The following is a 16,364-nucleotide window of genomic DNA, read 5'->3' as shown; positions in this document are numbered from 1 at the left end:
ATCTGGATCGCGCCTCGTTTACCTGACACGAGGACAAGCGATCATCGAGAGGAAGAGTTTACATTGCCTCGCGGAAATGATCGATCCGCGATAAACAAACCCGATGATCTCTCTCTTCTTGAGTTTTCTAAACCGCGACACTTCCGCACATCTCTCTTTGACGAATCGCAAATCGCGGAATGAGTCCCAGCAAAATGATGCTTCTTCGCCCTGCCGCCGTTCCGGTTCCCCCTATAAAAACGCGAATGACCATACCGGCCTGTCCCAGGAGAGTCCTGTCACAGCTCGAGCCGCTGATGGGTCATGGCTATACGGTCATGCTGGGTGGGCTAACGCCAAGTGAAGGGTGGTTCGGGGACGAGACGAGGCATAGGTATACACGGGGTGGTGAGACCTCGACGAAACGAGGACGTCACGGTGCGGCAGTAAACCCCTACGCGATCAGAGGACCGCTGACGGGGCATCCCGGGGAGCCGTCAACACCTCTGAAGGGGGGTGAAAAAGGGGCGGGGGGTGTCTCTGCGAGGATCCGCTCTCGTCTTCGCCACCTACTCTCATCCGTTTCCCTTTTATAACCCCCTGCTTTTACCAGCCATGAGCATTGAACATTGCTTATCGCCGCGTGGAACTTGCGGTTACGAATCTGCTGATCTTCGATGCTAAGCAAGCTTGCGGGGCGCGACAGTTTTGTAAGCTAGCCCGAATCTGATTTCGAGCGCGTTGCGCCAACCGATCGTTCGTTACTTGGCGTTTATAATTATGAACCTGTAAGGAGTTCCACTTTCGGGTACGATGGTTGATTTTTTTCTGTTACAATTATGCTACCGATTTCTGATGGTCTTGATCTCCGTCTTTCCGTTTAACGAACCTGTTTTACGTACCAACTTGACAATTTTTTCTTTATTTTGCGATATACTTTTTCGGACTACTCTATAGTTACGAAGATGTGTTTTTAACGGAGACACATCGTTTCACAGTTGAACCGAAGAATTTGTGGAATTTGAATGTGCGTAATGATGTTTGTCTCGAATTAATAATTTTTAAAAATGGTTCACACCTTTGTGTAATAAATCCTGATAAATCTCTGTAATCTATCTGTGATTTCCGATCGCAGTTCGACCGTGTATGACGTAAGATAATAGCTTTGTTAATTTACAATAACTGATTACGAGAAGGCGATAAATTTCTTCGATGCTTGAACATTTCTTGATTTTGTGTGAAAGAAAAAACAATTTGTTTTCTCCTGTTTCTTTTTCCCCAACAAACATAGTGCGAAGTGGTTGTGGATAGCTTGCGACAAATCCAAGAAACAATATATAAAAAGTAAATGCGGTCTACAGTTCTTATCGAAGCGGAACGGAGTAAATCTCTGTAATAACAATGAAAACAAGCAGGAGTACCAGGTATGAATAAGGTTATACGAACCACTTTGCAAAGCATTCGAGCAGTATTCGAAGCTAAATGACATACGTTTCTAAACTCTTTATCCGCCATACCTGACAATGAGTACGCACAACTCTGAGCCGGTGTCTGTTATGTAATCTATGAAAACTTATTTACGTCATCCGGCCGTTATAGGATACGACCCTCGTCGGTGACGCGAACAATTCATTACAGGGATGATTGAGAGATTGTTTTCAACTTGAGCTAATAATTGTTTCCTGGTTCGATATAATCTCGCGTACGATTGGTTATCCATCCGCATTCTGTTATACGTCGTTACGTCTAGCTAAGCTGAAGTGTTACAGCGCTTCGGGATACGTGCTTCGCGTAAGATCAGTGACCGCTGACTTCTCCAAGTTGGGTGAGAGCGCGTCAGCGTCGATAGGTGAGAAAGAGGGAGGCGTTACGGCCTCACGTCCCCGGAAGTCGGGACGCGAGAATGTCCGGAAACGAGCTGCGGGACGTGCGCCCCGCGTCTCCCGCCCCCCACGCGCGTATCGCGACCCCGCCAACGTCGAACGGGCCCAGAAGGGAAGAGGAAGACGCGGCCCCGGGCGGGAAGCGGGAAGCGGGACTCGCGTTTTCCGGGGGCGGTGCAAGCTCCGCGCGGCGGATGAGGATCGGACGGTCACCAAAAGTTCTCAGGCCCGAGTCGGGCCGCTGCAGGCGGCGGAACATCGGGAGGCCCGGCACGTATACTTTGAGCCGCGTCCCTTATCTCGGCGTCATCGAGAGAGCGTCTCTCCTCTCTCCTCCCTCCGTCCCTCTCGTCGTATCGCCAGCTAGGTATTGTGTGCGCCTACCCATACGCCTCTGCCTTTTATGTGCCTGCTTTTATGCGCGCGCTTCGGTCACTCGCGTGTGATTTACCGTCGACGGATGCGTCCGGGTGGTTTATGGCTCCTCCTCGTGCCTCGAGAGAAAGAGAGGAGAGATAGAGAGAGAGAGAGCCTTAAACATCGGTGCACTGCAAGGTGTGACGCGCCGATGCAGCGTCGAGGCCTCCGGAAATAAGCTTCTCTTTGTCCAAATCCTATAAAATAAAGGGAGAAAAAACGCGGGATATTGCGAAAGGCGGCGGCCCTCGTCGATAACCGAGTGCCAAGGGCCGAGAGAAAATTATGTCGAAACTGGAGCCGTAACATTAGGAGCTTTGTACGGTAGCGCCGGGCTACGGCCCCCACGGGACCGGCTCCGGCACTCGGTCCTCCGCACGTCCCTCCTTCATATCGACTTACGCGCACGGGTCCGAGAGCCCAGAAAAACGAACGGACGGCATTCCCCCAGGTGATCGGGGTGGTGTGCAGACGGGCGGCGGTGGCGGCGAGGTCGAGCTTCAGCGACCGCCGCCGCCGAAGCCGGAGAGAAGTCTTAATTAAATTAGTCCGAGCGGCGATGGTGCGCATTACAATTTTCCATCCCGTCTCCATCGGAGGAAAAACGGGGGCTGAGGATCGTGTACCTCGTGAAGGGCGGAAGGTTGGAAGGGAGGAAACGGCGGAGAGTGCAGATCAAAAGTTTACCGATAATTTACATTATAATTACACTGCGACGAAAATTCTTTTTTTCAGTTTTTTCTTTTTTTTTCATGCGAAAACGTGAGTATCTTTTACTGAGAATTATATAAGGTGTTATAAGGTGTAGCGATGACTTTCCTCCGGAAGTTGGTCCGAGTTGTACTGTATGTGACTCGACAACGATCGAAGAAAAAACAAAAAAACGTCCGAAAAGGAGAAGAAAACAAAGATGAGAGAAAGTAAAACAAAACGAAGGCAAGGAAAAAGAAAAAAGGTGCCAGGCGCGAAGAAAGGGGGATGGATTTTGTTCGCTTGCTTTGGGATCGGGAACGGGGCTGACGGTAATCTCGTCATAGTCGGCTACTGAATTATTGATGCTTGGCACTCAACGCCCTCGTTTGTCCGTGGCGTTACCAGCACACGGCCAACGACGGCCGCCTCCGCCTCCACCTCCTCCACTTCCCCCCCTCCCCTTGTACCACCTTATACAACACGCGAACGGTATCCCAAAGCCAGAGATGCGGCCGGTCCGCGCCCGGCGGAACGGAAATACGGAGGTATGCGGAGGGGGCGATACGCGTATGTGAAAAGGAAGCGGGACCACCTCTCCGGCTGATCCCGAGGGACCCTCGAGCCGCCGCCCAATTTCAACCAATTTTACCGAAAGTTCGGCTTAATTTTATTTTCACGCGTCTGGAGCTGTGCCTACACACGATGTAGGAGCTACGCCGGCCGGTTGGCCGTTTCTAAGATCCCAGGGGATGAGACCCCTGGAACAAGAGGAACGCTCGAGGAAAAGAAGGAGCGAAGGACGAACAACCTTTTCGCTTTTATCTTTGCGCAATCAGCACCGGAAGGTCCGAGCTCTAATCATACCCCGGGACGCCGGTCTTCGGCTTCGCCCCCTCGAACCCGCGGCGCAATTGCACCGCCGCTTCACGTCGATGATTTCGCACTACGGAGGGGGATTTAGGGAAACGTGGAGTGCAACCGCGTAAAAAGAAAAAAAAAGAAAGGAAATAAAAAAAAATAAAATAAGCGCGAGAGACGTATAAATAAATAGAAATGCACCGCGCCGAGCTTTTCATCCCTTATATAGCCGTTTCTTCCCTCTCTCTCTCTTTTCCACCGCGGTATACGTGCGGCACATGTGCGCCCGATCAGAACCGGCCAGCTCGGCTCCGATAACCCGATTAAGGGTCGGCTTTATCCTGCAGGCGCGGCTTTTTAGTATCAACGATTTTCACAGATTTTCACAACCTACGAGGGGGCGCGCGCTGCGCAATTCCCAAGGGTGCTTTTCAATCAGCTACTAACCCGCGCCGTGTGCAGGAGCACCTAGGAATTCACGTCGAAACAACCGTTCCCAGCGATATAATAGCCACTCGTGCAGGTGGCGGGCGCGTACGTCGTACGGATAAATTCCGCTCAGGTTCCGAGGTCTAAGAATCGGTCGTCCGCAGGCGCAGAGTTCACTCGAAACGATCGTGCACGACTTTTTCACACCGTTCCTCTTACACCGTCTTTTGTGCGGGTATAATACGAACACTTAATTGTTTCGACGCACGCCGGTTGCGGGCCTGCATCTGCATACCATCCCTTCCATCTCGTAGTCCCGGGAAATTGGCGTGAAGTAAAAGTTTGCCCGGCAATTGTGCAAAGGCGTGCAAATACCCGGTGGGTGACTCGTGCGTGACCCGGGGCCGTTGTGAGATACGGTAAAACGGTGTAACAACCGCCGTTTCACGGTTGTAAGTAACGCTTAAAAATATAGAACGAAAGGAGGCTGTTCGGCGGCTTCTACTTGCGCGATGAACTCGATTAAACTCGAGTCTAATTGCCTCTCGGTGAGCTGAGCTGAGCTACTGCAGCCGGAGGTGAGGACCCGAAGCCCGGTTATTTATCCTTAGAATGGTCTGCAATTATCTCCGGAGATCTCAATTTACGGAAATGAAAAGACCCTCCGCCGATGCCGGATCCCGTCAAAGTTTACGGCTCACGGCCCTGCAGGATCCCTGCGTCCAACCCTTCCGCGCCCCTTTTTCCCCAACTTCTTTCCCCTTCGAGGACAGCTCTCTCCCTCTCCCTCTCCTTCTCTCTCTCTCTCTCTTTCTTTCTCTCTCACTCGAAAGCGAAAGCAGCTAGCGTCTGCTGAATCCTTGAAGGGTAAGTAGCGCCGATGATTACCCCGCTGGGACAGTGCGGGACACGAGATTCGCGTTACCAGACGTTTATGCCCCACGAAGAACCCGCGTTGCCACTCAGCCCCGTGTGATTCTTCCGCTGCACCAGATCTTCTTCTTCCAGTTCTAATCCCGTGTTCGAGGTTTTACGACGCTTCGCGTCACTTTTCGCCGGTTGAATCGTTGACGGTGTCTCGTCGCGGGATATTCAGAGCAACTAACCCGGTGTCGCTTTACAGTCGTTAAGCTTCGTAATAGCGGACCAATAAAAAGACCATCTTCTTGTTTTTAACCCCTTCGGCTTAAACGGCGCGTTTAATTGTACTACCTCATTTTTTCCAGCGCTAAGAAGAAACCGCCCCCTGGTGGGTCGTTCCACTGCGACGTGCCCTTTCTCCTTGAGGAGGATCATCGTATTTCGCGCAACTCCTGAATCCGCGATCGTTCTCAAATGCTAATAGCTGCAGAAGCGATACCGCGAGTCGAAAGAATTCGAACCAAGGATTCAAAGATATCGTCGCGACGATCGATCATCTCGAGCCTATTTTTCTGGTACTCATGCAGTGCTCGTGCAGTGAGTCGGTATAAGCCATCTACAGAGAAGCGTGTCGTGCGGGAATTGGAAAGTTTTTTCTCCGTCTGTGCGGCGGCAGCGCGTTGTTCATTGTCAGTCGAAAGCATCCATTCTTCTACAACGCGTACCACGACATTCGTGGCTCTATTTAATGGAAGCAAATTTGACGGTCGCACCGTATCAATAGATCTTCAAGGTACCATCGCGTATCCGGTGAAATTTAAACCATTCGAAAACGTCCGCGCGCCACGGACGTCACAGTACATCTAACACGAGTAGGTACCTACTTCGTTATACGCGTTCGAACTTTCTCAAATCTAATCTGCACACTACGTACCGCGTCGCAGCGGAAACGCAGGTTATACGCTGGCGGGAACTACAAAATGAGCTCTGCAAAACGTCCAACGGAAGTCCGAGTTCTTCGTTAGCGGATCAGTTTAAGTACTGCTATGCAGGCTTTTAATCAGTAGCCTGGGTTACCCGCTAGTCGGCAACCATGTTCAAACGCAAGGCTGGAACTTGAAGTAGTTCCGCAGACCCGCAGCCCTGCAAGGGCGTGGTCGATGCAACCGGGTTCGCGGCTCGATAATGTCCGAATGCTCCCGTGTTCGGCGATAAGGATTGACACTCCGACCGCGGTATAATGCATGCGAATTTACTCGAGGTTAACCGCGGACGGCCTCCATAACACCGTGGAACACAACGCCCACGCAGATTTACGGCGTGACGCCCGCTATCAAACCTTCGGACACGCCCGCCACGCCTCGAACCACCGGACAATGTGTTTATGCAGATTACATCTGCTGACCTGCGCACAGTCATTTTACACGCCACGTCGACGCTCCAGCGAACTCAATGAAATCAAACGGTAGCAGCGCAGACTAGATTGTTGAAATTTTTAGAGAAATTTTCTCCCGTCTCCTCCCTCTTTCCAATTGAATTCAGAGAATAATAAGCATACGCAGGCTTTGCAGTCTTGACGGTCGATGATTCTCCGTTTCTTCTTGTGGTTCTGCAGGATAGGAATTCTGCTGGGTATGGTGTAACGATGTTACCAAACAATTTGTGGCGATCAGCAAAATTCTGCCGTATACGATACGTGTATCTCATAATATAGCCGCATCTTTACCGCAATGTGTAGTTGTTACATGAACGCAGGTGCGGCTGACGGGGAAAAAAACTTTACACCGAGGTCGTGATGCTCCATTATAGAATTAGAGTCAAACGCTTAAACACTGTTCGGGAAATACAAATTCTATGGGGTACACGGCAGAATACAATACAGACGTACGGTTTAACTTCGGAATTAATATCCAATCCTGAATGATTCGTAATTACATATTTTAGACATAATTATACAATCTGCAGCTACAGTGTCTACATATATATACAAAAAGGTTTTATACATACCACGAAACACAAAAACTCGTATAATTTTGTACACGAAGAGGTGTCTGTGCCCAGAGGTTCGGACAATAATAATTTGTATAGCAATTATGTAATTAGCAATTGACATTGTCATTCAACATTGTCGATAACGAGCTCATGGTATGATTAAGTGTCGAAGCATGCCCAACACATGGACGAAAAATTTTCAGACTATGGGTTTCGATTCAACTGTAACGAAAACGATTTTTGAACTGCTGGTGTAAATTGTTTCATATTATGAAATCTGAGATCTACGAAACAGCATCAATCTCTTATAATAATCAGAACTGCAACAGAATTCTACGTTCTAAAATATTTCCAAATAATGTACTATTTTTTGATTAATGTTGTTCGATGATTGGAATGATTGCTCAGTGAAATCCAGATGGTGGGTACGATTCATTGTACGTGTAGACGTTTGTGACGGATGTATGAAAGTTTCAACAAGCCTAACAATCGTGCTTTCTCGATTCTGCAGCATCCTCGAGCTTCGGAAAGAGAAGAGCAGAGACGCGGCGAGGTCGAGGCGAGGAAAGGAAAACCACGAGTTCTACGAGTTGGCAAAAATGCTCCCGCTCCCGGCGGCCATCACCTCCCAGCTAGACAAGGCGTCGATCATCAGACTCACAATCTCCTACCTCAAACTCCGAGATTTCTCGGGGCACGGGGACCCTCCATGGAGCCGGGATGGTCCAGCGCCTAACAAGTCCATCAAAGGTAAGATAAACTCAATTCAAAACGCGGGCCTTCCGCCTTGTACCGCATAAAACCCGGGAAAATTTCCACTCCCGCGTGAAAGTGACATCATGTAGGTATGTGCCTACCGCGAGCGGTCCGCATGGAATTTGAAGCGAACCCCCCAGCAGTCGGAGCGGTGCAGAGCAGGTCCGTAACAGAATTAGGCCGGGACAAGGGATGAGCGAGCGGTTGAGTGGCGGCCGCAATGATGGAATGGAATAGAAGGATTCCCTTGATTGTCCCCGTCCCCCATGTCCGACTGTCTGCCCGTCAAATCAAACGACTAGGTCTTCTTTTCCGCTCTGTGTTCAGTGCGAGCTGAGTACAGCCTTTATTTTTCTCTTCCTCTCTTATCCTGTTTTTCTCTACCCCGGAACGGGGGCGGAGGCACTAAACTAAACCGAGTTATCCCAGCTCCAGCAGTCGCGGAATCGAACGTTATTTATTGTTCGTGTAGTCAGCTCACGGGTCTTGTATTATAGGTAGAGATCTTGCCCTCGCGGAGGGCAATTGGCCAGAATTAAGGAACCCTTTCAGCCGTCGAATACATTCAGGCTCTGCCTTAACCGTATCCGGTCTGCAATCATCTTCCTGCACCAGCGCAGCCGGCGTGGTTCGAAAGAGAGAAATAGAGAGCGCGACCTAGGACGGGGGCGGGGACGATGAAAAAGTCTATAGGTAGTTCGATTTTACACGCGATTAATGACGCGAGGCTGGGTTCAATTTATCACCTCGGCTAAGACCGGTGTAGGAAGTCCAGCCTTTCGAACCGTTTGATAGACTCAATTATTTTTTTACCACCACGAATTCAATCCTGTTCCGATCACCGACGCAGCCTTGCGGGTGCACCTGAAGGAATTGACTCGAGGCAAACTATAAGTGTATTACTCGCTTTGTTTTACAGCGCATGAAACAACGCAACCGAAGTGTCACCGGGAATGTCGATCGATCGATTTCAATAATTTATCCATCGAAAAGAATTCGATGCTAATGAAATCCGTGACATTTCATAATGGGGGACGACGCTTGAGCGACGACAGGCACCTACTATTGTTCCACTCTTAAGTCGCTGACGATGCGCAATATAAGTAATTTGCTTTCGACGAAACCGCACTCACCGAGTGCATATTATAATTTCACGCATATTGCTCACTTTCAATGTAACGCTCGTTTCTTGGCATTTGACAACTGCGGCGACGCGCGTGACTTTGACAACTCTCCGTTTTCGGTCCACTGACTTCGTTCACAGGATCTTTCGAACTCTCGCATCTGCCAGTGATGCAGGCTGATGGATCGCCACCCGGGGTTCGCGGAGGGGTTGTCCCAGGGATCTGCGCGATGTCACCGACACGATTAGACACAACCTTCAACCTACGGAGGAAAACAAACACAGAATCGCGCAGGCGACGTAACTCCGTTAACCGCGATCCACGACGTCAAAAACTGCGTCCCGCCAAACCTGATGCGCTTATCGCCAGACACGTGCCGATCCCAAGACGGACCGATCGAGAGCCGTTATACTCGATCGGCAATTCTGGCTCCGGTTTGTATGGGCTCCCATCTTTGGAATCGAATCACTCGACTTAGTCTCCGTGTAATCGTATTAACTTGGCAGACAGTCAATCGCGGAGAAATTGACGGGCGTCACGCGTCTCTCGTGCGAGATGCAATGTCGCTGCTGCGTCGACGATGCAGACATTGACTCGTGCTGGTTGGTCTGATTAAAGCGACTATAAGCGATGAGCTCGACGGCGGCGCGTCGCTTCGCGCTTTCTTATCATTTCTACAAAACCATTATCTTATGGTTTTGGCACAGGATGTGACGAACCTTCATTGCAGACTTCACCCGCGCCACACTTACACCTACATTTCGATATGGAGTCTGATTTATGGCAGTCAAGCTTACCCGGTGAAAGCCATATACGTTAACCCGATCGTTCCATGTGGCGGGAGACAATAGGATTATATGTTTGTGAACCATATTACTGACATCTAATTTAGGAAGCCGCATGACTAATAGAGCTCTAAAGCGATAGCCGCAACTTGTGCCTCCTACCTAGATGGAACGGTGAATCGGTAATGCATCCACTCTTCACGATCGCGAGTATATCGGAACATGAATGAGTTCATGGGTATTCATGGAATGCTTAATCACGCGAAACAACTTTTTAAACGTCAGGACGCGTTAAGATCCCAATAGTCTGTGGCTAACTTCAAATTACACTCACGCAATTTAAATTCAGTGACTAAGCCAGTAAATAATAATCGGTCGAATCCCGTAGTTAGAGATATTAATTATAAGTAATATTCGTAAAGCAAGGAGTTCCTTTCCAATGGAATCATTCTGCTCTGACAAAATTATCTGACCCTTATGTACCAGAAAACTGGGGGAAACTTTTTGTTTAAAAAAAATCAATTTGTTTACGTATTTTGTAAAGAATTTGCTCGTGGGAACACCGATGTTTCTTATAAAAACGAAATCTTGTTCTTCATTTAGTAAATTTAATGTAATGATACTTGTTTCGTGATATCATCAAAATATTAAATTACCCTCTGGTAGATTCAACTAAATTGTTGCATACTGCAGTTTACTAAGTCTTTTCGGTGGATAAAGATGGTTCAAATTTGCAAAATCACGACAGCTACCGATTGACTACCGCAAACAAATTATAACATGCAGCATCGTGAATCTATTAAATGCTTTGTCGAAGTGGCAAAATACTCTCTGCGAAGTGTCAAAAATCCTTTCTCACAGGAGAAATAAAGCGAGCATTTATCAGGAGGGACTCCAGACGTCTGTCTAGTGAAGTCAGCAGAACGAAATCATTCCTGGTCTAATACCATACAATCAGCTGGTCAATTCAGAGTGCGGAAGTAATGTACTAAATCTTAGGCAAAATTCATTGAATATAAATAAGAATTGGACGGTGAAACGCGTACAGCCGTGAAGATTCTCAGAGTTTAACACCATGCACGTCTGCGGGGAATTCGATTCCTTGGGTTTTATGCGTATGCTAATTCTTCACGATGCTCGATTGATTCCGAATTGAATCCCGTGTATTTTCTTCCCAGGAGTTCTAGCCAGCCGGCTATCAGCCCACAGTCGGATAGTTGTATAAAATAGAATTCCCCGGCATGAACACACGTCTTTTGGAATTCTCGCAGTTACTCTAGGACCCTCGCACCCCGGAGAAGTCGAGTTCGTGGCGCCGTGAACATCGCTGAAATAGATAGATTCCGTCCCTTGATACTGTATGTACGTATACATACACCTATATACGTGATTTGTACATGAGCATACATACGAACAGAGCCACACATACCCAGCAATATATACTGACGTAACACAGCGCCTGGACCGGGTAAGAGATTCATAGATACATAGTAATCGAGTATTGTTGCGGACAATCGGCCGACGCGATCGGTCTTCTTCATTTTCTAGCTTCATTTAACAGAAATTGGGTGCGTCACCGTGACGGGCAATTCGGCGAACGAGCATGTGACCCAGGACCTAGGAAATATTTTTCATTAATAGAGATGTCAACCTTGCGAGTAAGCGAATTCAAATTCCTGCGGCTCTCGGCTGCTGTTCCCACATTTTTTGCTTCGGCTCCGAGTACTTTTTTGCTACTTTTCGCGCGCTCGAAAGCAAAGCATGATGAGCCGCAATTTCCTTCCCTAGGTGAAGGGGGAATCCCTCGTATTTGCAGAGAGTTTTGAGGGGCGTGGCGGTCCGAATGCTTCGCATGATTCTATAATGGGGGATGCGTGTGTGGGCACAACTGCCGTACGTGTAGTCGGGGCCCAACGCCCACCTCCGAACATCGGCGAGAACCCACATGTAAATCTAATCACAGCATCCCCTGCGAGCCCTTGTACAGCGGTTCGCCTCCGCGCCACCGCCCCCATGTAACTAAACTAACGAAATCGAGTTAGACGCCTCCAGCCACAACTCGACGTCGAACTAAATCTACTGCATATCTTCTACCCTCGTAGACGCCGCTCCTCAAACCGGATTTCCAAACTTAACGACGCAAATTGGGTTTCAAATTTCGAAATACGTCGCTCTCCAAATTTCCACCGAGGTGTATTTAAGTATAGCTGTTTTTATTTCACAGAGGTCGGGTATAAGTTGTTACGAGTTCATGCGTGTCTCGTATTTTCTTCGTACGACACTGTATTTTGAGTGTATTTTAATATAATCTGTAACCCTCTACAGCGTCATCTTCCGAATCGATATATCGATTGAGCAAAAAAGTGATCGCGGTTTGCGAGACAGGTCCGGAACATGGCGTGCACACATTAAGCCAGCTCGCATGTATGCCGGAAGGTCTGGAGTGGCCGAGGCATGAACCTAATTGCGGTGCAATTTATATACCACAAGCTTGTTTCCATTAGCACCGGTTCTTACGTTAACTTTCTTGCCTCCCGAAGGACGGAACAAGTGACGGACTGCTCTTGCGTGCGTGACGATTGATCAGGAGCAAATTTCTTGCGGCGATTTTAAGATCGGTTGAGATTCACTTGACCACTGCCGAGGGGCCCGTGCCGCAAGGTGATGTTCGGGACCGCGTTATGCCATTACAAGCGCTCTCGGCCGCAGCAGCAATTTGTGAGCGAGCCACGAGGTGTACAATATCCGCGGTTTGCAGACGGAAACGTGACGGCACGCGTCTATATCTCCTTCGCCTTCGCAGACGTGAACGGACTCCCATTTTCCTCGTGTCCCAGCTAATCCACCGATTGCCACTGCACGTACGGTCTTTCGATATGGGAAATTCGACGGCGTCTGCAGTGGAACCTGGTGCAGAACCATGCACAGGGGGAAGACACGCGGACGGACGAGAGTAAAGCGGAGCTAGTCAGCGGGGACCAGAAAACCTCGAAGGGAGTTTAAACCAGTGTTTAACGTAGTTGGAGGCTAGTTAGTGGCGAGGGGTTCTCGGCGAGACCGAGGGTTGAAGCAGCGGTACTCAGCCGGTGACGAATTCGACACAATCGCGACGGTTTCATCGAGATTCATCGGAGCTTTGCCGTGCTGTTTATGAGCTTGCAACGGAAGCGAAACGCGAATTTGAAAACTTGTTTCGCACCGCCAAATAGCAAGATTTTATGACAAATCATGGATGAAATTATTCGTGGTAAAACATCTCGCTGGTTGAGAGACACTGTCACCCCTCAGCTCCTCACCGGCCTAATGAAATACTGGGATTAACTAAACACACCTGACTAATTAAGCAGCGCTTAACTAGATCAGCGTCACCAATACCCTAATCAACGCCTCGTTAGCGTCATCCTATTTGCTCGCACGAATGTATACCATGCGGTGATTTTAAATCGAGGCTCTTCTGCTGGCACAACGAACGGGCGGCTTGAGGCTCGTTCTTATACATTCCGTTCCAGGAAATTTTTCGTGAAATATCACCGTCTCCAAATCTCGCGTAGGTATTATAAAGTTCATGGATGGTTGGATTCCGTCTCGCGGATTTCTAAGCGATTGCGCGACGACTGCACGGTCTCGGTTCTTTTCAACGGAGTGATAAAAAAAGACTTGAAAAAAAAATTAATGCAGAAAAAATTTTCGAGGACAGCAATTACGGATGAGAAAAAGCAAGTGACCTATCCGAATTGGAACGGAGTCTCATTTTCTTTGGGGCCACGCGACGTGCGTACCTCGGTCAGATTTTGCAACGATTGCTGCGACACGGCGCTGGTACGGAGCAGCTGATGTATTCGGAAGGCATTCCTCAGGCAACCGGAACGCAAGCGAGGACTGGACATTAGGACTCTCTAGGTGTCGTCCGATTATACGGGATGTATACAAAATATGTGTGACTCGGCGCTAAAGTGGCGTAACAGGGTTTTAATTTCGCCTTTGGCGGTAGAGAAGGTGCGTCTGTATTAATACGCACACGTACACGCTTCGTGTCGCTACCGGAGTTTATACCGGCTCATTGTGAGGTCCGCTTGGCCGTGCGTTGGACACAGGTATGGAGGAATTCGAGGTGTCTCGGTTCTCCAAATGCCAAGTGCTGTCTACATGCGGAAAAGACGACGGTAGGTAGGTATATAGTTACTGCCGAGGAAGTATCGAGCGCTACCATTCACCGTCTTTCCAATTAACCACGGCTATTACCTCCGCCCTCGCACGTATATACGAGGCGCTGTTCACCAAACCAGGGTCGGCGAGATCGCACAATGAACGAAAGGCGAGTATTCAGATGAGTAGGTACCCATAAATAGGCGAAGCCTTGACACGAGTACAAGCACTGGAAGCCTGCCGAAGACGCGACACTCGATGCAAATTCGAGTGTTGCGCGCAATAGATTCACACGCCCGTGTCTTACCTGCGATTAATGCGCCAAATGATGTTCGGCCGAATATACGTGAGTCATAGATTCTTGGAAGGGTCCTCTGATCATCCGAGTGAAGTCAGCGTCCCGATAAGCTGCAGTGACCGGGTGAATTTGTTCGCGCTCCGCGCGAATGTAGACACACTTAATATAACAGCGGGGTGAAAACCCTGCACGAGTTGTTGCACGCGACCTTATGCTCCTGATCGCGGGAGGCTGAATGCAGGAACTTATTAATTCCTATGATCGAGAAACGCGCGGGCACAATGCGCGGTAATCATAGCTTCTGGGCTGTCGGACCTCCCCCGTGTCCCGAAGGATGGTTGTTGGGAGCATAACGCGTGAAATGTGCTAATACGCGCGGCAATAACGGGACGCGGAATCATCATCCCCGGGAAAAATACCCGGGTCATATTCTTCCGTCCGTCTGCGTCAATCCGTCGGATCGAACGACCCGCTTTGAGTGAAATATTATTGGACGTCCCCGCGGGGCAGCTTCTCGCTCCTACATACATATATACATATATATATATATATATGTATATATATATATATATATATATATATATCCGTTCTGCCGATATGAAGATTAATCGGCCAGGATCATAAAGCCCCGCGTACGGCTGTAGGTGGCGGCTCACACCGAATCTTCTTCGAGCCCCCGATCCCGCCTCGCGGGGCATCACCGCCTCCCTGCTCTGAATAAAAATGCTCCCGCAGGAGGGGATCGCGCCGACGGATTTTCTCGGAGACCGCGATCACCGCGTTTCGCTCTTTTGACACACCGCCGTTTCCCCGCGCTTTCGCAACCCCGTCGACTTTACACTGGTTTACATTGATGGCCCATCAAACCGGCACTCGAACCACCCTCGACGCGCCGTCGAGTAGACGCAGGGCATATGTGCTATCGCCTGGATGGTACTCGAAGGGATGCTTAACTGCCTGAAAGTGGCCCGTTTAAACCGTACTTTTCAACCCCCGACACGCACGCTCGCTTACCGGTTCGCACGCAGTTGCTAACAGCGGCAGACTTGTCGCCTCTTCGTGCCCGAACCCTTTCCATTAAATTTCAATTTGTCACTGCCCACTTTTTGCCTCGAGGATACGGCGCAGCCTGCAAATCGGAAATGGCTTGCACTCGTTCTTACGAACGCTGCAAGACCACAATGACGACACCGTTTCAAACTTGTATTTGCAATGATCAAACTGTACTTCAGTCCAATTTCAGAACCACTCCAATCAATGGATATCAAAGAACATGTGCCAGTGTGAAATTTCAAGCCCCCCTACAAAGTACGGAATCGTAAATTTCACACGTGGTTAGATTTACATACGCGATAAAGGAATGCCCGTGTGTACAAGTATCAACTTCTCGGCAGAACCGCTTAGTCGAAGAAGAAGAAGTCTCGGTTTGGAAAGAGAAATGTCTTGGGGCTGCACAAACTGTGCCATATGTTGCGCGAGGAGATAAATAACTGTAAAACATTCGGTCGTATTTCGCGGCTCCTTGCCGGGAGGATCAATTCGCGGGAGGCTGGCGGAAAGAGGAGCCGAGGAGGGTCTTGGGCCCATAAATCCCCCAGGAGCGGTATCCCGGCGCAAGGCTGCAATATGTGTGACGTCACGATCCGACCCCCCTGCCACCGTTGTAGCGTCTAGGTGGTTGCAGCATATGAAGAATATAATGTAATATCACACCCTCCCTCGGGACTGGGATTTAATGAAAAGTAGCCGAATTTGTTGTCTCTCCGCCTGTGCAGCCGGTCTGCTTTCTATACTTGCGGGGAAAATTGCGACCGGCCGTGAAATGGAGGTGGTTAGTCGGACTTGGCGTATATAGATATGACATTACGTGACCGGCGATTATTACCGTCCTGTTATAGAACAGGCAATAGCGAGGCACCAGCTTACTCAACTTTTAACGCCGCGCGGATTCAGCTAGCCGTGTGCTCTTCGCATACCCTGCCAATTCTATTCATGCACATCGCGTCCGAGTTTACGCAGATTTTCGTCCGAGATTAATATCATTTCGGGCAATTCTCTAGCGTATTCGCTGAAACAATTACACGTGAATGTTTAATACCGACGATATGGCGAAAATTCCTTCCTAAGTAACCCGAAACCATCG

The 16,364-nt window shown here is 49.1% G+C and overlaps 1 protein-coding gene across 7 annotated transcripts in view; it reads left to right on the top strand.

The window, feature by feature from the left end:
- The window catches only part of LOC107225460 (protein trachealess), a 174,265-nt gene that overhangs the window by 143,233 nt on the left and 14,668 nt on the right, over positions 1 to 16,364 (top strand). For all 7 annotated transcript variants that reach the window (XM_046737445.1, XM_046737442.1, XM_046737441.1 and 4 more), the window contains one exon: positions 7,624 to 7,862. In XM_046737445.1, the coding sequence (XP_046593401.1) occupies positions 7,624 to 7,862 (239 nt within the window). The remainder of the gene's footprint in view (positions 1 to 7,623; positions 7,863 to 16,364) is intronic.

This window comes from Neodiprion lecontei, chromosome 4 (genome assembly GCF_021901455.1).
Source record: "Neodiprion lecontei isolate iyNeoLeco1 chromosome 4, iyNeoLeco1.1, whole genome shotgun sequence".
NCBI lineage: Eukaryota > Metazoa > Arthropoda > Insecta > Hymenoptera > Diprionidae > Neodiprion > Neodiprion lecontei.
This window is presented reverse-complemented; position numbering and strand designations above follow the sequence as displayed.